Source organism: Melospiza melodia, chromosome 1, assembly GCF_035770615.1.
Source record: "Melospiza melodia melodia isolate bMelMel2 chromosome 1, bMelMel2.pri, whole genome shotgun sequence".
NCBI lineage: Eukaryota > Metazoa > Chordata > Aves > Passeriformes > Passerellidae > Melospiza > Melospiza melodia.
Window position 1 is genome coordinate 115,737,533 of NC_086194.1, and position 22,967 is coordinate 115,760,499.

Here is a 22,967-nt window from a genome sequence, read left to right on the forward strand (position 1 = left end):
GAGACATCTTTCTTTTTAAAGACTTGTCAAGGAGGCATTTCTCATTAAGTTAGACATGATGCTAAGAACATATATCACTGAACCGAGCTCTCTGAACAGAGACAGTGCACATCTGCACCTGGAGTGAGGAAAGGATGCCAGGATCTTCCTTGCTGCACGGGAACAAACATCTGAGTCTTTGACTTCTCAGAAAGGTTAGCGAAGTCAAATAGAGGCTGTCCGGTGGAGCTGACCGCACCATAACAGGGACGCAGCTACAGGGCAGGGAGGCAATCTGTCCAGCCCAGCATCCTGGGACCCAGTACAGCCTGCCTGTTTTGGCAGTGTGTCCCCAGTGTCGCTCCCGAGTGAGGCAGACCCGGGGATGCGGGCAGGGGCCAGCCTGCACCCCGCCACTGCGGCTGGGGCAGCCAAGGGGCGACCGACCGTGGGGGCGCTGGGGGCTGCGTTACTGAAAGGGCGTCTGAGCCGCTTCTCTCTCTCCCTCCATTAGCTCCGGGAGGATAAAACTGAGAAGTTACTCCAGAATAAATGACAACTTTTTATTCCTTTTCCCATTTGTCGGGACACGAAGCTTTCACCAGAGGGACCTGTCCGTCTCCAGGCTGCCTCTTGCAAAGGGTTCCCAGAGCAGCATTCATCACCCTTCAAACTCCCTTTATTCTCGGGTGAGAAACTCGCGGAGGAGAGGCGGGGGGCGCGGGCAGCAGCCGCCAAGTGGCTGCAGGGGCCGCTTGGCACCGGGGAGCGCAGACAAAAGCCGGCGGAACTACGTGGCTTAAATTCAAAAGGGGCGCTCGGGGCTCCGCAGGGGCAGCCCCGGCCCGGGCAGGGGGCGGGAGCGGCCGGGGCAGCCCGGCGGGCGGGACGGGCGTGCGGGGGGCGCAGCGCGGCTCCCCCGGCCCCGCTGCCGCTCGCTCGGGGCCGCCGCGGCTGCAGCGGCCGCCGGAGCCCAGCGCAGCCCCAGCCCAGCGATGAGGGGCATCCCGGGCTTCAAGCGGCTGCGGCTCAAAATCTGGCGGCGATGCGCCCTGCTGCTGCTCCTCCTCTGGGCTGCCTGCTGGGTGCTGGTGAGCGCTGCGCTGTTCCTCCTCCACAGGAGCGTCTTCTCCGAGAGCTGCACGGACGAGAAAAGCCACCGTATCCTGGCCAGGCTGGTACGTGCTCCGGCGGGACGCGGGGCATCTCCCGGGGGCTGCCCGGCAGGACGAGCGGGCGCTCGGTCCGTCGGGGCTGCTCTCGGGGCGCCCTGCCCGGCTCCGGCCGCCGGAGGTGCCGCATCGCCGGAGACCCCGGTGCGCACGGGCGGGCGGCTGCCTCCTTCCCTACCTCCCTACCTCCTTTCCCTCCCTCTCTGCCTCCTTCCCTACCTCCCTGCCTCCTTCCCTCCTTCCCTGCCTCCCTACCTCCCTACCTCCTTCCCTCATTCCCTCCTTCCCTCCTTCCCTGCCTCCTTCCCTGCCTCCTTCCCTCCTTCCCTGCCTCCCTGCCTCCCTCCCTGCCTCCCTGCCTCCTTCCCTCCCTCCCTCTCTCCTTCCCTCCCTCCCTGCCTCCCTTCCCGGGGCGAGGTCAGGTGCAGGCGGCCGCCCGGCTCCCGGGCGTGGGATGCGGGTGCGCTGCCTGAGCCGAATGCTCCGAAGAGGAGCAAAGCCTTCCTCCGGGTGTTTGGGGGGTTTTTTGTTTGTTTTTAGCCGAAAAGCTGTTTGTTCAAAAGTCCTCTTTGAGAAGTGCCAGGCAGCTTGTATTGCTTCCTTTATGGTCTGCTGGGGGCTGGTGTGTAAGATGTGGTTAAAATTCAAGAAAGGATTTGCGAATATTCATTAAAGTTTCCCTTAAAAATAATAATGCATAATGAATAATTAGGATTGTGTAGGAAACACTTTGAGAAGAGGAGCAGCGTGGGTTAATACTTTTAGTTTTGTTTCTTAGTCAGGGTATCTGTAGTGCCAGTGGTTAGGTGGGAAAGGAGGAATCCTAGTGGGAATTGAATAATCTATCACTGCAAGCAAGCAAAAACTTATTTTCCTTAATTCTGTATAATAAAGGAAAAGCAAGTGTAGGTAGCGGTCCTGGCAGCATGTGTTTAATGGCAGTGAGTTCCAGTTTCAGTTCCTCAGGAGCCAGATGGAAGTAGGGCTGAGCTCAGGTTTGCAGCTGTAGGAATGATTCCTGCCTCTTCCTTACGTGCTCGGGAAGAGCACTGAGATACGGAGGTGCACGGAGCTGCCAAGCTCAGGGACATCCAGGTCCTTGCCATGGCAGTCACCAATAAACAGATGAACAGAGACTTGTTGCTGTTCTTCAGTTTGGAAAGCGTCACGCAAGGCTTCAAAAGCCCAGGGATCAGATTTCAGTCGCAAGCTTGGGAAGTTGTCTCCATCACTGAGACAGCTCAGGTTCAGACCCTCCTTGCAGAGGAAGAGTAGCTGAGATCGCTGTGTTGTCTGTGAGTAGGTGAATCATCAGTAGTATCGTGAAGGTTTGTAAGCAACAGTTTTCCCAGATGACGTTAGAAAGAGCTTGTCATTCTAGTGGAGTAATTAGAAAATGAACTCCTCTTCATCCACCCCAAAATATGTTTTTCTACATTTTCTGAACTTAGCAGGAGCTTCACAGTTTCAGAAAGTGCAACTGATCCATGAAAAAAATAACCTGATATCTTGAGTCTCACACCTTCCATTAAGAAAAAGTAAACTTCTAAGAAAAATTATTTTACTAGTCATCTCTCAGTAGGAGATGAAATATTTTAAGGAGGTGGGTGCAAATGCCCTTTCAAGTGGCATTTCTGAAAGTTTTATTTCCTTATTCTGAGTAAGACATACATCTGTGCAGCTGTGTACTGCACTGAGAAGGCTGAAATAGCACTGGGCAATTTGCAGAGACCAACTTTTACTCTCAGAAAAAGCTCTCCCTTTGCTCTTTCCTAATGCCAGTCTCATCTTCATTCACACTGAACACACTAAGCCATAGCAATCAATTTTTGTTCCCTCTGGAGAAATCAATTAATTCTGATGCCTTCCAAACCTGGCTCTGTATTGCATTTACACAGAACTAGTAGCTAACTAGGCAAAACATCAGGGCACTGATGGTGGTACAGTGAGTTATTTAAATGTATTTACATCCTTAGCAAGGTTTACATTAATTTAAGCTTTCGCATTCATTGAAACCCAGCTTTTTAAACTTATCTTGTTAAGTCCACTGAAGACATTAAAAATTATGTAGCCAATTTTAATAAGATACATATGAATGAGTCCAAGCTGTGCTTGTGTGTGCATTTTTGTGTATTACAGCTGCTTCTTTATAAGGCTTTTGGCTTAGTAGCACTTTCATATTTTAGTTTTAAGTATCTGGCACTGAACGAAGAATCTGTGGCTTTCAAAGGTCGATCACTAGGTCAATTTAAAACTGTCTCATCAACGGATCTCAAACTTCAGTCATTACGACAGGGATGGCAGTTAGGTTGGAGGACCAGTTCTGAAATATTTCTTTGGAGAATTGATTCTTCCTTTTATCAGCAGGATGATGGACAATCTTGTATAGTGAAGTCTGAAGTTAGTGGAAAACTTCCTGTGTTGGTAAATAGTAAATGGTCCATTGTGTCATGGCAAGGTAATCCATATTATCTGGTTAAATGCTTTCAGTCCACCAAATTTGTGTTTTAATACTATAAAATGCAAGCTAGTACTCTGGGGAGCACAACAGTACAAGCCATGCCACTATGATGGAAGACTGTCCTGTAAAACTGTGTGTTTAGAATGGATGTAAGGGTCAAATAATTGCTACAAGGTGAACCACCAGTGCAAGCTGTGCCTAAAGGGTTGATCGGAAATGGTTCAATCTTCTTGATTGCTTCCTTGAGGAAGTCTTTTTGAAAGCCTTGCTTGCCTTTGCGACCAGCTGAGAATGCCCTTCTGGAAGGCTGATCTGTGTTTCATCACTGTGAGGCCACGAGCTCTTTGGTCAAGTCATCTTTCACAGATCCCAGTTTGCAAAACTCTGCACAAATTCATTGTAAGAAAAATATTATTCCAACACTGTTTGTCAGATGCTAGGTTAATAATCAAATATTGATAGCGTCAACTGAAAAAACAGTGGAAAAGTCCTAAATAGCAACCAGGTTCAAAAAGGACCTGTCTCCTCTGCCTGTGAAATTTGACTCTGCTTTTTCCACAAATACTTTTTTTCACTAATGCCATTTAGAATGACGTGATGTCAACACAGGAAAATAAGCTGTGCCTTGACATGTTTGGCTACAGGTCATGTGTTCTTTTGGATGCCAGAAGTCCATGCATGTGAACCCTCTAAGAGTGAACCACAGTAAAATTGTCCACAGGGGCAAGTGTCCACCCATGTGAACCCAATTACATGACTAAGTTCTATCTTCTCTTACTGTACAAGAAGAGAATTAGATTGTGGTCTGTCAATAGAGTTTTAAATGCGCTTATACTTACAATCCAAAGAAACCCCGAAAAATTCCTTCTGTTTGTAATTTTCTTTCTAAAATTGCTTAGAGCTCCAGATGGCAAGAACTGCTAACCTACTTTTGTCGAGAAAACTACATTTCCTACTTAAAAAGGTAGAGTAAAATTGTATTACATTAGTAGGAGTAAATTTTCAAAAGCAAGAACATTGATCTGCATGCTCTGTAGTCTGCAGATCTGAGTCTGAGTGAGTCTCAGAAGTCTGAGTGAGTCTCTTTAGTCATCCTGGTGTGGATGAGAATGCAGATGTGTGTGTCCATGCATGGACACAGTGTCCAGTCACTCATGCAAGAGTTTGCCTACCTGACTCTCCTTGCTGGCACTGAACATTCCCACTTGGGCTGTGGGAACATCAGAATATAAATAAATTTTATGTCTCTCTGAACTGCCCTCAATGAGCTGTTTCTGTCAACTGATCACCATTCTTGGATTTTGGACTTGATCCTCCACCCATTCCCTGGTGTGTTGTTTAAGGCTGGACTCTAAACGTTGCTTGGCATCAGAACATATTCCTCTGATGTGCACACCTCAGGGACTGTCCCAAGAAAATACATTGCTGGAATGCTACGATCACGTTCCTCGTGTAACAGGCAGTCACAAATGAGGTGGGGCTCAGGCGGCCACTGCGAGTTCTGCACGTGCAGGGGGGACCTGCCAGTTTGTTTAAGTGAAGGCTCAAATGCCAGAAAGCAATGGAGGTGGATGACACTGTCAAGCTGCCTCACAGATGTTTGGCTTTCTATACCACCCCCTCTATTCCCCTTTCACCACAGACCTCTGATCATCCTCTCTACTGAGGGACCCAAAGCAGTCCCTACAGCTGCACTTCTGGATGACCACAGGAATACATCAACTGCCTCCACTTTTGGAACTGATATTACAGAAATTATTCTGGCTTGAGATGAACTGGTGAGGGAATCCTTGCAGTTCTTGCACTAATTTCCATTGACCACTTAACTATCAAGCAGCAGTTCCCTTGTTTCCAAAGACTGATTTCTTTACAGTTAATAAAAGATTAAATACTGAAGCAATTAATATTAAAATGTCACTTCTGATAACTGCATATAAACCCTGGAGAGTCATTGTATTCTGCAGCATTTACATACTCAAAAATTCTGAAAGTTCTTGGTCCAAAGCTCATTGAATGAAAATACTCAAAAATTCTGAAAGTTCTTGGTCCAAAGCTCATTGAATGAAACCTGTGTTTCCTGGTGATACAGGAGGAGGTTATTACAGCTTCTTCAGGGTATGTTGAGTGCAAGGCTGAAGCATGCAGAGCTCTGGAATGTCCCAGAAATCCAGCTGCACATGGGTTTTCCTTTAGTTTTTGTGGTGATATCTAAGTTATGCTGCCCTGAACCTTCCAGAGAAGTGCTGCATTACTCTGTGCCTTAAAGTGTTACAACCCATAATCATACACAGCACAGCCCAAGTGTTTAGAGTTTGTCCCACTGAACTCATACGTGCAAAAAGTTTCAGATTGACCGGACATCCAGTCCCTTTCCTTGCCCCTGAAAAGCTTGCCCTCTACCATCCCCATAATCCCTGTTTTGAAGCAAAACTCCCCTGGTAATAGATCTCTAGAGACTTCTGAAAAACCATTGAACAGCCCAATGGTTGTAGGTGTGTGTTTGCAGTTCCATGACTGCTGCAATCCTCTCAAGCTTAGGACTGTTGCTCATTATTTGTCTTTCTTCTGCACGGTCCGTAGGGGTATGGTTCTGCTATGAATATTCTGCTCTTTCACTCCAGTGCCTCGACTACAGCAGCGGAGCCCTGACTGGGGACCTCTGTGAAGACCTGTGTGTGGCACAGAAGCTGGTGTACAAACACTGCCTGTACTATGACAGCGGTAAGAAGGTCATCCAGGCTGATTGGAGAGGCCAGCCCATCATACTGAAATCCAAAAAAGAAAGCTTTTCGAGCTACCAGCACCTCAGTATGCTAGAGGAGGTGGAAACACAGGATATCCCCGAAACAGAGCTTCTGCTTATGGTAGCTTTGGAGGTCAAAAATGCCTTGGGGCTAGAACTGTCTAACAATACCATGGGGCCCCTGTGGACAAGGAAGAAGGGACCACGTTGGAAAGCACAGGTGGCCAGCATGTGGTCCTTGCTCCAGCAGGAAGAATATATCTACTTCAGTTTGCTGCAGGACTTCAGCAAACATGTGCTACGAATTATTGGCTCTTGTGGACACTTTTATGCTGTGGAGTATCTCACAGCTGGACATGCCTGGCACAAAACTCTTTTCCCCTTGGAAAACGTGATGGGCCCCTCCCTTAGTGGCCACAGGAGTAGGGTGAGAGCCATCATTGACATTGCACTCAGCTTTCTGGACATGGTGCAGCACTTTGATAACGATTTCTCTCACCGCCTTCACCTGTGCGACATCAAACCAGAAAACTTCGCTATCAGGCACGATCTCACGGTAAGTTGGGCCTTTGGGGTGGTGTTCCAGGAACTTGAGGTCAAATTCTAGTCTGAAGGTGGCTGTGTAAAAATGACACTTCCCTCCTCGCACAGCTTTTGGCTAAGTTTTTGCAAAGCCAATGAATTTACAAGCATCAAGGGAGATTCTCTGCTGCTTTTCCTCTTTGTAATGTGTACAGTCACATTTTTGGAGCGCTAAATCCTGCTGCTTATTTTGAAAACTTCTTGCTCGCTTCTGTTTTGTTTCACTTCTTCAAAGGCACCGGTGCAAGGTCCCTTGGATGTGGTGAGGGATGCCTCCTGGAGACAAGGGGATTTCAAAAGCTCTAAATGAAGCTGTAATTTGAGTCATATTTCTGGTAGTGATGCTGAAATGAAAAAACTGTATGAATTTGAAAGCTAAGGCTGAATTCATGGTCTGACACAAGGGGAACTCCCCACATCCAAACACATATTTGTGCTTTGGTGGTCAGCTTACCTGGTCTGGAAACTATGCAAGGACAGCAACATGAAACTCCCTACTACTGTCACTCTTTGACTTCTCATGGTGCAGCTGTAACTCGGACCTGATAGCTGTGTATATTTTCTAAGTAGTAGTGCAGCTCACATTCAGTCTGTGGACAGAAATTCCTCTGGTTTTGGTTGGAATTTTGCCTACAGATTGGAGGTACCGAGTGTTTGAATTTAGGCCCCAAATTTGCAGTGTCATCAGCGGTGTTTCTGCACTCTGAGTGAATATAAAGCATTTTCGGGGACTTTATTTTTAGTACTCACTGAGTGTTAATGTAACACTTGTATCTTCAGAGTACTAGACAAACAAAAACCTAAACACAGAGCCATTAGGAGCAATTAGAGTGTTTCTCCTTCACCCTTCCCTCCCCTCCCATTGTTTATTCAGGTGCAATACAGCAGCTGAGCATGGAATGGGCGAGGAGATACAGCAAGAAACCGAAGCAAGCTGTAGCACTACTTAGGCAAAGCAGGAATTCCTCAAGGCAGGCTTTGCCCATCTTCCTCAGTTACTCAGGGCTGTGGCTGCCTGTGGCTGAGCACAGGCCAGAGCATCTGTTTCACAACCTACTTACAGGAAAATAGATTCCATTTAGGGAAAGGGGATGAATACCGGATGTGTCTTCTCTTCTGAGTCCTTTTGGTGAGGCTTGCTTTGCCAGGATGTTCCAGTGACCAACCAGTTCCAGAATGGGAACACCGCAATGCAGCCTCTTTTTGTTTCTTCTGTTTGTTTTAAGCAGCTTTTTCACTTGCTGGTTTCTTGTATGGGATAATAGAAAAACCTCACAATTGTACCACTATTCCTCATTTGAGTAATGAGACTTCTAATGCCCAAAGAAATGTGCTTGGAATGCAATGGTTTTACTTTGAGGATTATTTTCATGTGGTGGGGATAAGCCTCCAGCCTTCATGTGCTCTCCTGCTGCAAAGCAAGGAGCTGTCTGGTAGATCATCCAGGAGAAATTTAAGCTGCCATGGAGCTACATAAGGTACAGAGTTAGAAGGAGGTTTGGATGAATCCACAATACTCTGGGAGAGCTTCCTCTTTTACCAATAATTGAGAGAAAACTGAAAAGATCACAGCACATTAAACATGACTTTAAATCAGGTCATGAGCCAAGTTGGGTCCTTCCTGTATTTCCTTTTTTCATCAGCTATGATCATAGCAAAGCTCACCAAAATGTAGCTGTTTATAGGCAAAGTGTCAGCTAGATGTGTCTCCACAGGCTCTAGCTGGATGCCCACACATTTTTGTAACAGATGAATTTCAGTGAAGACATTGAACCCTTTGGCAGCCAGTATTTGGGAACCAGGGCTGCTTTTCCTAGTGGAGCACTGGATAAGATTGTCAAATGTGCTGGCAAACACCCCACCTGGGAAGTGGAACAGTGATTCTGGAACTGGGGAAACCCTGCACTTCTCTCACTGTCTCTTCTCCAAAGAACTGAATAGCAAAACCACAGAAAGCTTTAGGAAGTAAAGAACAAAAAAAAAAAAACCCAAAACAAAACAAATTTGCCTGTCCAAACATGTAAAATTCCTTAGGCTACATCATCATTATAGAGCTCTCCAAAATGCTTAAAAATACTTATGTTTTTAAGATAAGCCTCATCTCTGTAAGATTTTTTCCCTATGGAAAAAGGAGTAGAACAAAATGAAGATTAGACTATGTTCTTTATTTTGCCTGTGGAAGGTTTATTTGGCCTTCTACCAAACCAGACATCTTTAGTTCCTGGGGTTGATCCAGTTGCTGTTCTAGTCACACTGTTCGTCTTCTCCTGTTACGTGGGAGGTCGAATCTGAAAAATAAAACTATCATTTGAGCCCAAGTAACTCTACTTTGCCCAGGTCCCTGACCTTTTCCTCTATGAAAATGTGTGTCAGATGCTGAGAGAAAACATCCCTGATCCTGACTGTCAAGTGTGAAATGCAGCTGTGAACATTTGCTGGCTGCACATCCCTGATGTTGGAGACAGGCTTCCTTCCCTGTGGTTACCCACAGCTTGGCTCACATCAGTCAGCTGGATTTCTTTCTTTCTTTCTTTCTTTCTTTCTTTCTTTCTTTCTTTCTTTCTTTCTTTCTTTCTTTCTTTCTTTCTTTCTTTCTTTCTTTCTTTCTTTCTTTCTTTCTTTCTTTCTTTCTTTCTTTCTTTCTTTCTTTCTTTCTTTCTTTCTTTCTTTCTTTCTTTCTTTCTTTCTTTCTTTCTTTCTTTCTTTCTTTCTTTCTTTCTTTCTTTCTTTCTTTCTTTCTTTCTTTCTTTCTTTCTTTCTTTCTTTCTTTCTTTCTTTCTTTCTTTCTTTCTTTCTTTCTTTCTTTCTTTCTTTCTTTCTTTCTTTCTTTCTTTCTTTCTTTCTTTCTTTCTTTCTTTCTTTCTTTCTTTCTTTCTTTCTTTCTTTCTTTCTTTCTTTCTTTCTTTCTTTCTTTCTTTCTTTCTTTCTTTCTTTCTTTCTTTCTTTCTTTCTTTCTTTCTTTCTTTCTTTCTTCCCCTCTTTATTGCTGTGATTTCTCTAAGTGAAGCATTCAGAGGTGGGGTGGCATTGGCAGAAACTGAGCCCACAGCCCTTCCAGAGAGGTCTCATCCCCAGCATGGGCAGCAGTTCTGCCAACACTTTGTGCTGTCAGGGGAGGAAAGGGACTGACTCCTTTCACTCAGGGTTTTTCTGCTGTGACCAGCTTCTGGCTGGACTCTGTTACAGGACGTATTTCTGCACCATAAGAACAAGAACTGTGCACAATAAATGTGTCAAACCATAGCAAAGAAGACTGCACAAAGCCAGACCCAGCTTTCACCAAAGTCAGGGATCTCCTCCTGCAGCTGAACAGACTCAAACCCATAGAATGCAAGGACAGGTTTGCAGGAGCTGTACCAGGTACAGCTGTCCTTGCACATCCCACTGCTCCTCTCCACAGTGGCAAAGTCAGGGGTTTAGTCTGAATGCTGAGTTCTAAATGACACTGTCTGGCCCATGGGTAATTGTACACCATCATGTAATTGAGAGGTTGAGGTGCCATCTGCATCTGCTGCACCAGCAAGTAAATCCATCCTCAGATTGGATAGGTCGACTTTAAGGTGAATCAGTCCAATTGACCCCAGGGGTGCACATTCACAAATAATTTTTCCATTCCTGGTGTCATAAGCATTGTCTGTTTTTGTTTAAAAAGTGGTGTTTATAAGGTTAGTGTGGCTCAGTTAAGTGAAATGAAGCCCCTGTGATCCCGGTTTCCCGCCAGCAGATGCTCTTAGCACAGCATTTCCCAAAGCCAGCAGCAAAGAATGCCTGCTCAGCCCTGTCCCAGAGGCTGTGCTGGGCCAGATCTGATGGGATGTTTTGATTCACAGGTGGTGGCCATTGATGTGGATATGGCCTTTTTTGAACCCAAAATGAGAGACATCTTGGAACAGAAGTGCACAGGAGACGAAGATTGTAATTTCTTTGATTGCTTTTCAAAATGCAATCTGAAAATCAGAAAATGTGGAGCACAGAGAGCCAATAACAACTTGCAAGTGAGTAAACACAGCTGTTTTATGCATCCATTCCTTTTAAAATCACACTGACTATAAAATGCATGGGATGTACAAGGAGACCCTGAGATGAAGACAGTCAGTTTTTAAACAGGTCCACCTAAGTGTCCTGTTCAGAAATCTTGTTTTGGGGCACATAAACAGATCTTTATATTCTCTCTATATAGTGTTTATTTGTCATGGTTTTCTGGGTGTTAGCCCAGTGCCACAGACAGGAGAGCAGAGTAAGCAGGGGCAGGGGATTAGCACTTCTGTCTCCACTGACAGTAAACTCACATTCTTGAGTTGCACTTCAAATCCTGTGTTCATTTCTGGGCCCCTCACTTCAAGAAAGACATTGAGGTTCTGGAGAATGTCCAGAGAGGGCAATGGAGTGATGAAGGGTCTGGAGCACAAGTCTTGCAAGGAGTGGCTGAGGGAGCTGGAGATGTTTAGGCTGGAAAAAAAGGAGGCTCAGGGACATCTTATGGCTTTTGGTAACTACCTGAAAGGAGAATGCAGTGAGGTGCATCTTTTCTCCCAAGTAACAAGTAGCAGGACAAGACAAAATGACACCAAATTGCACCAGGGAGGGTTTAGGTTGAATATGAGGAAAAATTCCTGTAAGAATGGTCAAGCATCGGAACAGGCTGCCAAGGGAAATGATGTAATCACTGTCCATAAGTGTTCAAAAAACTTGTAGATGTGTCACATGGTTTAGTGATGGACTTGGCAGTGCTGTCTTGACACTTGGACTCAATGATCTTAAAAGTCTTTTCCAGCCTTGGTGATGCTATGGTTCTGTGGAAGTTGAGGCTGTCCAAGTGTAAGCAGTGGTTGTGATTCTCCACTCTACACATGCGGCATCTGGGTGTACTGGAAAGGGATATCCATGGGGTTCTTGGCTTTGGGATGAGGTGTCTTACAGCTCACCCACCTTGTGTTGGTGGGAAGCACTGACAAAACAGGCTGGGGGGGCTGCAGCTTGTTGGCCTTTTGCCTGCTTCTCCCACCCTCTCACCCTCAGCACTCGTTATGCAGAATCATAGGATTATTTAGGTTGGAAAACACCTTTAAGATCAACAAGTCCAACCATTAACCCAACACTTCCAGGCACACCAACAGATCACACCTCCATGTCTTTTAAATATTCCAGGGATAGTGACTCATCTAATTCCCTGGGCAGCTTGTTCCAGTGCTTGACAACCATTTTGGTAAAGAATTTTTTCCTAATATCCAGTCTAAACCTCCCCTGGCACAACTTGAGCCATTTCCCCTTGTATTGCTTGTCACTTGGGGGCAGAGGCTGATCCTTGCCTGGCTCCAACCTCCTTTCAGGTACTTATAGAGGACTATAAGGTCCTCCCTCAGCATCCTCTTTCCTAGACTAAACAACCCCAGCTCCCCCAGCCACTCCTAAGGTGTGTGAAGTGCAGGAGCAGCCTGAGAAGGGCCATCCCTTAGCTAGAGCATTGCCTTTATGGATGCTCCTTTCCTATACCTTCCTCTTTGAATGGCTAGAGGCACTTTGGATTCAGATGACATTTTGCTACAGTCCCAGGGAAGCAGCAGGGCATTAGTGGTAGCTCCTGAAACACAATGATCTGCTCTGCTGAATTTGCAGGCAATCCTGACATGGGAAGAGATGAGAATCTTGACTTCATGTTTCAGAAGGCTGATTTATTATTTTATGATATATATTATATTAAAACTATACTGAAAGAATAGAAGAAAGGATTTCATCAGAAGGCTAGCAAGGAATAGAAAGGAATGATAAAATCTTGTCACTGCTCACAGCCTCGACACAGGTGGCTGTCATTGGTCATCAATTAAAAAGAATTTCACATGCTGGGTAAACAATTCTCCAAATCACATTGCAAAGCAGCAAAACATGGAGAAGCTGAAACTTCTCAGGAGAAAAGATCCTAATGAAAGGATTTTTCATAAAATATGTCTGTGACACTGCTCTTTTTCCTTTCCCCAGGTCATTTGTGACAAGATATTCCGCCGCTGGTTTTCCCCCAGTCTCAGAGGAGCGCTGGTGTCCCTGCCCCTGCAGCTGCAGCTGCAGAAAGCCGTGCAGGAGTGTGCTCAGCCGGGGCCCACGGGTGCCACGGGGCACCAGGGGGCTCTGAAATCCCTCTCGGAGCTCTACCACCTGCTGAGGGTCACCCAGCGGGAGCTGCAAGGGCCAGGGTAGGCACAAAGGGCAGCGCATCCTGCACAGGCCGCACCCCACCTCTCTGCCGCCCTCCTAACCCTGGATTTTACAGCACAGAGATTGCTTTTCTGCTATGCAAATGAAGTTCATAGCTGCAGGTGCAGCACGTCCTGATGAAACCCTCTAAAATGTTAAATTGCTTTACATGGATTCTGTTCTTGCTTGTTCTCCGGAGGAAGCACTGCCCCTCTCCATCAGCATACAGCACATCCTTCTGGGCTGCAGTCGCTGCTCAGATAGCATCTGTCTGAGGGTGCTGCTCAGAGGATGGATGCACTGACAGAAGAAAAGTGTAAGTGCAGCAAAACTCGATCAATAATTAAAAGAATGGGTGGGTGGGTGTGAATAAGTACATGCAAGGTGTTTGTTTTAGTTTCTCTGTCAAATGAGGTGAGTTTTTACAGTAGATACAGAGCATTTTGTGTGGGGAAAAAAAAAAAAAAAAGAGGGGATCTCAAACAGGGAAATGTGCTGTCACACAAGGAAAGAGTTGCTTTTGTATAAAGCAGTCCTTCCTGATGTCCCCAAATGCATTTCCTCTGGGCCATTGCATTACCTGTGCCATTGCTGACTCTTTTGGGGAAAAATTATATAAAGGTACTTTGGACTTTTCTAGGGCAAAATAATTATACCCCTGCTGAGCTCCCATGTGGGTACTCATATTCTGCAGTGAAGAGGTATGAATAATGCTGCTGGATTTTCCCTTGTGAACAAGCCCTCAGGCACTTGTACATCAGAGCACTTGATAAGAAGCACTCCTTTGCCAGAGAGCAGAATTGCCCAGGAATGTCAACAATCTGTCCTTTGCACAGAACAATATCCAGAGGCAGAGTTTTCTTCCATGATATTTTTTTAATGAACAAAAGGAAACTTTTTTGGTACAAATTCATTGTCTTGTGATCAGTTATGTAAATAAAGATCTCTAGATTAACTTGAAAGCATTAACTTGAAAACATTAACTTTGCCTTTCAAATGTGCAGAGCTGTGGCTGGGGAAACTAAAATGGGTTCAGGAGACATTATAAGTGTGTAGGCCCAGTACCAGGCAACATCCCCATGATCTGGTTTTGGCATGGGGAAATTACAAAGCCCACAAACAGGAATCCCAGCAGCCTATGGCAGCCCTCAGTTGGAGGAATCAATTTTAAGACCCACAATACTGGTTTGTGGATGTGAGACATGTAACAACACTTAATCTGCACCATCTTTATGTCCCTCAGCCTTATGGCAGCTGTGAAGCCTGTGAGCACCAATTAGACATAAACTTTCCATTTCTGGAATGGTTCTTTAAAGTAAAGCTAAAGACTGCCTGTGACCGGAAAAATGGAAGCTGTTGAGGAGACCTTGACCCCTTAAAAGCTAGCTCAAATTTTCAGACTGGTGCTGCTGTGTTTTTATATATATTTCTTGCAATAAGCTATCATAGTTTTAAAAATCATGCAAGGCCTCAAGAAAATCATAGCAAGAACAAGGTCAGATGCTTTGTCTGGGGCTGGACAAGCTGCTGCTAAGGTGGAGCTCCAACTTAGCAGACCCTGAATGGTAAAGTTGCTCCCAGTCCATGCTTCTCCTTTAACCAGGCAGGCAAAGAATGCTTCAATACTTTAAGATCATTCTTTGCAAAAGCAGGAAGGCAAAGCAGAATAAGAAGAAGCACAAATTCCAGAACAAGCCCTTTACAAAGTCATGAAATAGATGGAGAAAATAATTAAGGACAGAAATCAGATTGTGGCAAGGGAGTGAAGATAGGTTTTTTTCACCTTTTCATTTCAGACAGGATAAATTTCCGTTGGGTGGGATATTCCACTTTAATATCAGTGAGAGAGAAGACAAGAAAAGATAGATGAAGGGAAAATAGAAAAAAAAAAGAAGTAAAAAATACATCAGCCTTTGTAGAAACATGATTTATGATGCAAGATTCAATAAAGTGACATTTAGTCTGGGGAAGATGAGGCTGAAGATAAACATGATAACTCTCTTCAAAAACTGAAAGGTTGACAAAAAGAGAATAGGAGAGAACTTTCCTATCCAGATTTCCTTGGTGGATATGACCAGCAATGAGCTTAAACTGTAGCAAGGAAGAAAACAGGTAAGACATTTGCTACAGGCTTTCTGGTAGAAAGAAACAGTGAAGATATGACACAAATCACCTGGGAAATAATCAGACTCCACAAATTGTGGTTTTTAACTCCAGGCAAGAGTGAGTGCCTGTCAGGAATTATGTACATGAAGTTAAGTTAGTGATGGTGCCTTGAGGTAATCTTTTACCTCCAAGTCATGTGACTATGTTATCACCAGTTAGCATTTGTGCTTTCGTGACACAAATCAATTTTTGTGCTCCCTCACAACAAATCCCTCCTTCTTGATCCTGGCTAGGTCAGGAGGGACTCAATATAAATCCCAAATGCTGCTGGGGAACCTGAAGCTACTATATATCATAGTGTTCCTGTTTCCCTGGTCCCATTCTTTCCTCCTTCCCAAGCCCAGAGGGCACCTTCAGGGAAAAGCAGGCATCACACAGACCCTCGGTGCTTTGCAGCAGTCAGGCTCCCTCCATGGCAGGGATGCCCTCCCCATTTCCAGGCTTGCATTTCAGACAGGATAAATTTCCGTTGGGTGGGATATTCCACTTTAAAAGCAGGTGAAAAAAACACAGTGAAATGAAAACTGGTGGCAGCCAAATGCTAGTGGAATGTGACTCTGCTCAGAAGATCCTTTTTCCTTGGCAGGATGTAGGAAGGGAAGCTGCCTTTGACAGATTTCTCCAAACCCTTCAGGGCCTGGCTGCAGCCACCTCCACCTGGCAGGGACCTCCTTCCCCCACACCACCCTTTCCCAGGACATTAGGTTTCACTCCTTTTCAGGATACAGAGAAACCTCAGAACCCTCTCAAGATCAACACAATTGGGTTATTTGTCCTTGGCTGGGCTGTGAGATTACATATCACTGATGCAGCCAGCTCCAGGCAGGCTTTGGGGCACACCTTCAAGGAGACAAGGAGAATCTGACAGGCTCTGTGAACACAGGGCTTGATTCTTCACAGCCCCTCACGTGCTTTGTAGAGTCACTAAATCCTGGGAAACAGGAGAGAAAGCACCAGCAGTGAAGCTAATAAAATATTGTGATTTATTTAGCACAGGTAGCAATGACCAAAACAGGAATAAAACAGTAGTTATGCCTTCATGTCCCTGGGACAGAAAGAAAAAGTTAAGGCACTGGTTTAGTTGCCATTTACCTTAAGGAGACAAGTGCAAACTGCTGTAATTTGAGCCTGTATGATTTTACAACCACATTTTTGGTAAAAATAACAATTTTTTTTGGATGGAAAAATTGATACAGGTGTTTGACAGGAAGACCCAGGACTGGTGCTCCTTTCTGACAAAGCCTCTTTCATGCTGCCCTGGCAGCACTGCCCAGCCCTCTTTGGTAGTTAGTGCACCACAGCTTTACAAAGGCTGTGTAAATCCTTCCCACTGCTCATCCCTTCCATATAAAAGATGCCTTGCACAGGTTCACTGATAGCATTTGGTTGCACTGGCAGCAGTCACTGCAGCCCAAGACGTCTGCTCCCATTCAGTTGATCTCAGCCCCATCCCTTTGCTCTGTTAGTCTGTTCCCATATCCTTTTTGCCCTATAAAAGTGGCATTACCTCCTGATTTATTTCTACCACTTGCTGAATTAGTGCCTTAGTCAGCAACTTCTACCCCATATTTATGGCTCCCTGTGAAACGGGAATGGCATTAAGTCATTGTTTATTCATTCTTTGCATCTCAGTTAGCAGCATGTGCTTCAACTCTGCAATAATCCAAATACACTGTCTGTTCCCACATTTTACAAGAGGTGAGTCCACTTGGAGGTCTACTTCATCTCTAGGAAATCTTTAGAAAAGATAAATTCAACCCGATGATCAAGATTTTCACAGAATTACTTCTGATTTTCTCCAACTGGCATTTTATGCTCTGCAAAAGACATCTGCAAGCAATAGTCCTGCACTAGGATGATACAAAACAGACAGAACTCCTTGCCCCAAAGGGTTTATGTGGTCCCCCTTGTGTTTCTAGGTTGGCTCAATGGTGACTAGCCCAGAAAAGCAGGTCATTGCTGTAGCCAGAGCTGTTCTCACAGATACTGCTGCTCCCTAATGTGACTGCCCAGACTCCCCTTTCACTGAGAGCATTCAGATGCATTGCTGGAGGCACCACTAGAGATCACAACAGATATTTGGGACTGGGAGAGAAGAGTGAGAAGGGTTTGATTTTTTTTTTTTTTTAATTAGAAACATTGGCTGAACAACACATTTCCTAAAGGTGAAAAATGGGATCATGTACTTGAAGAGGTTAGGGACTCCTCACTGATAAACTTTTTCCTTTGTTATAAAATGGAGACCCAAGTTGGCCTATTTATTTTGGTGTAGATAAAAGCAAAACAAAACAAACTCCCCAAAACAAAACAAAACAAAAAAAAGGCCAAAACCAAACAAAACAAAAAACCCCAAACCAAACAAAAAAATTAAAGAAGCCATGTACCAGGTTGCCCGTCTTTCAGCGAATCCTATTGTCATGTGTAACAGCCAGGAAGGTGATAAATTGATAAACTTTTAATGAGTTTCTGGCTGTAACATGGGAGCCTTGTCGTTGTCATGCCAGTCTACACATCTGGACAGTCAACTACAAAACAACCAAGAATCCTCTGTACCAGCAGATGTGAACAACCAGAGTGGCTGATTTGGCAGATGCCCTCTGAAGCCTAGTACAAATGAAAACTGAAATCCCTCTGTCTGGGCCACCTGCAGTGAGCCCACACAATAAGCAGAGTCACTCTGCAGGAGCCTCGGTCGCTGCCACTTTCCTGGAGCCTCAGTGAAATCAGGAGAAAGGCTATTGGGCTTTCAGCAGCAAAAAAAATCAGCAATGCAGAGCAAGGAAAGAATGAGATGCTTGGAAGAATGAAAATCCAGGACAATTGAACTCAGAACCAGAGATAAGAGACTCCATACTGAAAATTCAGAGAATGTCAATGAATTGATTGTGAGAAAAAAAATCCCAACATTTCCATTATTACTTTCCATTACTTTAAAATAAGAAAGTGCAGTAGCACAGGGCATATAGTGCGGCCATGACCAAAGCCATTTGTTGTATGTGTCTAAAGATCTGTCAAATAGACTGTGGAGCTGTGTAATGACATCTGCAGCCTAAAGGCTAGACAGAATAAAATCACTTGGAAAAAGCTTTTAGAACTACTATTTACATAAATGCATAAAACTGCCCTAAGTAGCAACAAACAATGTCAGCCAAAAAGAGGGAAAGGAGTGTTTTTCTCACTAGAAGTGTTATTATGTCTATAAATAAAAATATGGTAAAATGCTGAAATCCTTTGAAAGGCTGCGATCCATAATCCTGTGGGTAAAGTTTTGATCCTGCAGGCTTGGGCTCCAGAGCAGCAGAGTGACTGCTGAGCTCCTTTAAACACCACAATTCCTGGTGCCTTCTGCAGTGTACTCAGAGCTCCTTCTCCTGTGAACCGGAGGGGATTTTTCCTACACTACAAAATGTGCCTAAGTGATGTTGGCAGCCAGAAGGATGTGCCTATGATCCAGTGCATAATCACTTCCACAAGCCTCTGCTGCCAGTGCTTTCAAGATACACGTAATCCAAGCTGGAGACTATTGTGAATACCTCTCATTTTCCCTCGCTGGTTCCTTAGCAGTTTGCTTCTAGCTAGTTAGAAACAGAATCCCCCATCCTGCTTAAATTGGTTATAATCTCTCCAAGATTCATGCTGCAGCAGGAAAAGAACAAACTGCCTTGAGTTCAGGATGGGTTCATTCTCTTAAAGGTATGACATGCAAAGCAGCAGGGAAGAACAGAGGTCAGCTCTTATTTCTAAAGAGGAAGTTAAACATGAGTAGCTGAAAACAATGGATCTTTCAACCAATATCCCATGTTCATTAATGAGCTAACATTCCCCTCCATTTGCATAATTCAAAGCCCTCTGCTTCTTTCCAATTCAAAAGAAAATTAAAAAAGCACAATGTGTTTACTACTCCAAATTTCACAGATATGGTAATTACTTCTTTCTCATTTATATGTCAGAGATTTCAGGTTGTATCGTTGTCCTTAGGAAATTGATATTTTCCCTTATCCCAGGAAAGGGAATAGCTGGGAAAAGGCAGGGGGGTAGGGGTTTTTTTGCTTTTTTTTTGTTTTTTCTCTTGTACAAAGGTTATTAAATACCAATCTAATCTTGAAGGGAGTTAATCAGTGGCTAAATATTTATTATATGAACCAGGGCCTATTTAATGGAATCAAATGTCTAATAATAGCTAAATAAATATCCAAGTAATTACTCCTGTGTTCAGAATTTGTTTTAATATAATGATACCAGTATTTGTCTGTTTGATTCTAGATTATATATGCTCATGTAAGTGCTTTGCCAAACATATGTCCAGATGTGCACAAACACAGATTCAGCCTGCATCTGACTCTTGGCAAAACTGTGACCAGAGCATGGAGGAACAAACCAACCTTTGGAATGTTATAGCCATGGTCTTTCTTTTAGTCTTTGTATTCTATTTTTCATGGAGTAAAGGCAGTGTACACACAGATACTCAGGCATTCCTTTGTTGAGCTGTAATTTCATGTCACAAATGCTCAGTGGGCAGACCACAAATGCCTGGGGTTTTATTTTTCATATTATATTCTATGTAAATTGGGAAAATGCAAGAGTAATTAGCAACATGAATGAGCAACACACAGTGCACAGAAATAATGAAAAATTAACAGAATGCTTAATCAAATTCTGTGGTTTTGCCCATTACTTAATTTCCTAAGTAATTAAAGAGTTACATTTTTTGGATCAGATTCTAGTCTCCAACTCTTAGAAAACATTGGATAAACAGTGTTCCATTAGCCAAAGCAATATCACTGAAGAGGCATTAGATAATGCAAGTATACTGCCTGAATTTCCATTGCCATTTAATAGATATCTTTCACAAGTGAAGAAATGAAGCCAAGAGCTGGACAGGACAGTGATAAGCTCCACTGGAAAGCCTGGAAATGGACTGTGCAGGGGCAATTCTTCAGTTCCACCTCATTCATTTTGCATCCATTTTCCCCCGAATATGAAGCCACATGTGACACTGGCATGTTTGGAGGCTCAGGCTGGATTTACACCAGCATAATTCCATGGCATTTAACTGTGTGTTCCTGATTCATGTCAGCAGCAGAGCGGGGGCTCCTTGCACTTTTAAATGGGCAGAGGTAGGAGCAAAATAAGCAATAAACTCATTTAATAAAAGTCAGAATGCAGATGTTTAACCACAGCCCAGCACTTTTTTCCTTTCCATAGTGGGAATCTCTGTGGAAACACTGACACATGGCTGCACCCACTCAGACACAATCCAGGGATCTTCCTCAAGGGCTGTGGCACAGCCTATTGCTATCCCTCCATGCACACTGGCTCACCAATGGTGCCTGCTCTGAGCCTGGGCTCTGCTCTCACTGCAGGCACCTCCTCTGGGTCCTTGGGCAGGGCAAGGAACCTGGGGGTGCAGCTCAGCAGAGTTCTTGTCTGCTGCACCTGGAAAATGAGCAGATAGATCAGACTGCCCTGCTGGCTGAAGGCTCAATCTCAGCTCCTCTCTGGCAGCACTGACCATTAGGCAATGAGTTACAAGGGCTCACTCTCCCAGTCCTTGAGGGAAAGTTCACTGGGAAATAAAACTACTTCTCTAATGGATCTCCATCGGGTTCTGGAGGGTGAATCTCTAGAACCATTCCCAGTACTGGAGTGTCCCACCCAGAAAAGTCTCTTTCACAGCTGGGACCCTTCCCAGTCCCAGCACAAAGGTGGGGAGCTCACCCCTGCCATGCTGCTCTTCTGACTGAAAAAGAGAAGGAAATAACCTCTTCTATGATGAGAGTGGCCCTTCAGAGGATCACCACATTCATGCCAAGAAGGGCAATGAAGGAACAGAAAACAAATGTGGCACTATGGAGGTTCCTCATCTGTTGCTATCACCCCATCCCGTAGCCTTTGCACAAACTTTGCTGAGAAAGACCTACTCTCGTAGTGTAGACTGCTGCAAAAAATTGTGGGGGTGTATTTAATAGTATCTGCTTTTCCATGTGGGAAACTGAGAAGAATTATCTGAATAATCAGTACAAAATACAGCAGCCTTTTTCCAAGTGTAAAGGAAGAGAAAGATTTTGTTGTGCTCCATGCTTTTACATAACAGATGACAAAGCACAGCAAGGGTGTTTCTAGTTTTTATTCCAGGAGTTCACAAAGCTGTCAGCCAGCTCAGATGCCATCTCTGTAAGCAGCAGGGATTTAAATGCAGGTACACCCACCTGTCTGGGCATTTGGATAAAAGTCTGGTAGCTGGAGTGTGCAACCACACAGCTATAAATATTTAAACTGGCTGCCCTGAGTGCATGCTCTCAAGCTGCAAAGATGCTGGAAAGCAGAGCACAGCTGGAGCAATGCCAAATCAATAGGTATGGGCTTTTAAATGGTGCTTGTGTGGATCTCTGCAGACACTTCTGGTACTGTGAAGTGCTTGCTGCTAAAAGCAGAAGATAACAGTGGCTTTTCATTAGAAGAAGCAAGCTCTGCAAAAAACCTCACATCCTCTCTCTTGCACAGGAACAGGGAAGATTGTTGTGAGAGGACTGAGAGGACTGGGCTTGTTTGGCCTTAAGCAGTGACTCCTGTGTACAGCTCATGGAGATGGAGCCAAACTCTCCTTGGAAGTGCACAATGGCAGGACAAGAGACAACAGGCACAAGCAGGAACACAGGAAATTCCAGCTTGGTATTAAGAAAAGGTTTTATACACTGAAAAGTGTCAAGAACTGGAACTGCATTCCAAAGAGGTTGTAGAGTTTATGTCCGTGGAGATATCTGATCTTGACAGGACAAAAGCCTAAGAAATGCAGTCCAACTGGTGCACCTTGGACTGGGCAGCTTTTATGCCTCAGTGCCAGCATGGAGCCTTTCAAAAAGGTTAACTGCAGTTTGAAAATCAGAGAAACAAATCAGGCCTTTGCAAAGTATTGTTACCCAAAATACCTAAATGTTTCTTTTGACTGTGTCTCTAATTCATGTGAAGAAACCAAAAGCCTGTATTTGGACTCCATCTAACAGGTGGCCCTTCCAGTTTGCAGGCATCTTCTGCTCTCAGCTGAAGAACAGATTTCACACCCTGGCCTAGCCAAAGCCAACACAAGCTAGCTGAGGAAGCTGAGGAATGGGAAGAACAAGGGCTTTGTGAATGCCAAGGAACAGCAGAGTTGCATTGCTAATAGGATGAATCCTCTGCAAAATTCTTGGATCCCAAAACAATCTCCATCTGAACTTCGAGGAAAATATGATCATGGTTTAAATATTTTGGTATCTGTCCCAGGCCAAGTGGATAAGGGGCTCACTGTGCCAGGGGCTGGACAGGACCAGGGTAATAAACAATGCCTGAATTGGCATTCATGTTTGGGCTTCTCTGGCCCTTCAGAGCTGCAAATTGATATCATCGTAATCTGTGCCCACTGCAAGACCTGAACACGAGGAAAAATCAGAATCATGACAAATAGTTTGGTGTATTCTTTTATATGCCTTAGATTCTCTCTCCAAGCAGACCCTCAGTCCTGAGAAAAAGCCATTACTGCTCCTTTATCCCAAGCACAATTGCAAGATTATGAACAAAAAAAAAAAGACCAGCCAAGCACTGGAGGTACAAAAAATTTTAAAAGTAGCTGTCATATTTCTACCAGAGAATTATAAAATCAATTCTGTAGGAATATGAAAATAAATTTTCTTTAGCT

At 44.4% G+C, this 22,967-nt stretch overlaps 1 protein-coding gene across 5 annotated transcripts; it reads left to right on the forward strand.

Moving 5' to 3' along the window:
• Window positions 1-302: 302 nt before the first annotated feature.
• Window positions 303-14,088, forward strand: DIPK1C (divergent protein kinase domain 1C). Of its 5 annotated transcripts, XR_010028948.1 has the most exons (6): window positions 303-668; window positions 1,100-1,157; window positions 6,234-6,911; window positions 10,768-10,932; window positions 12,914-13,442; window positions 13,767-14,088. XR_010028948.1 is itself a non-coding variant. In XM_063165198.1 (5 exons), the coding sequence occupies exons 1-5, from the start codon at window positions 532-534 to the stop codon at window positions 13,127-13,129; spliced, it is 1,254 nt and encodes a 417-aa protein (XP_063021268.1). In that variant the 5' UTR covers window positions 303-531; the 3' UTR covers window positions 13,130-14,088. The 5 variants fall into 5 exon arrangements, 4 of the variants coding, with proteins under 4 accessions (XP_063021268.1, XP_063021288.1, XP_063021280.1 ...); XM_063165198.1 differs by having other exon boundaries at window positions 12,914-14,088; XM_063165218.1 differs by lacking the exon at window positions 303-668 and having other exon boundaries at window positions 945-1,157; window positions 6,193-6,911; window positions 12,914-14,088.
• The last annotated feature ends 8,879 nt before the right edge of the window (window positions 14,089-22,967 follow it).

Coding starts and splice junctions, on each gene's coding strand:
- DIPK1C (XM_063165198.1), top strand. CDS start 532: ATGACAACTTTTTATTCCTTTTCCCATTTGTCGGGACACGAAGCTTTC. Junction 1,158..6,233: donor ACCGTATCCTGGCCAGGCTG/GTACGTGCTCCG, acceptor CTTTCACTCCAG/TGCCTCGACTACAGCAGCGG. Junction 6,912..10,767: donor CTATCAGGCACGATCTCACG/GTAAGTTGGGCC, acceptor TTTGATTCACAG/GTGGTGGCCATTGATGTGGA.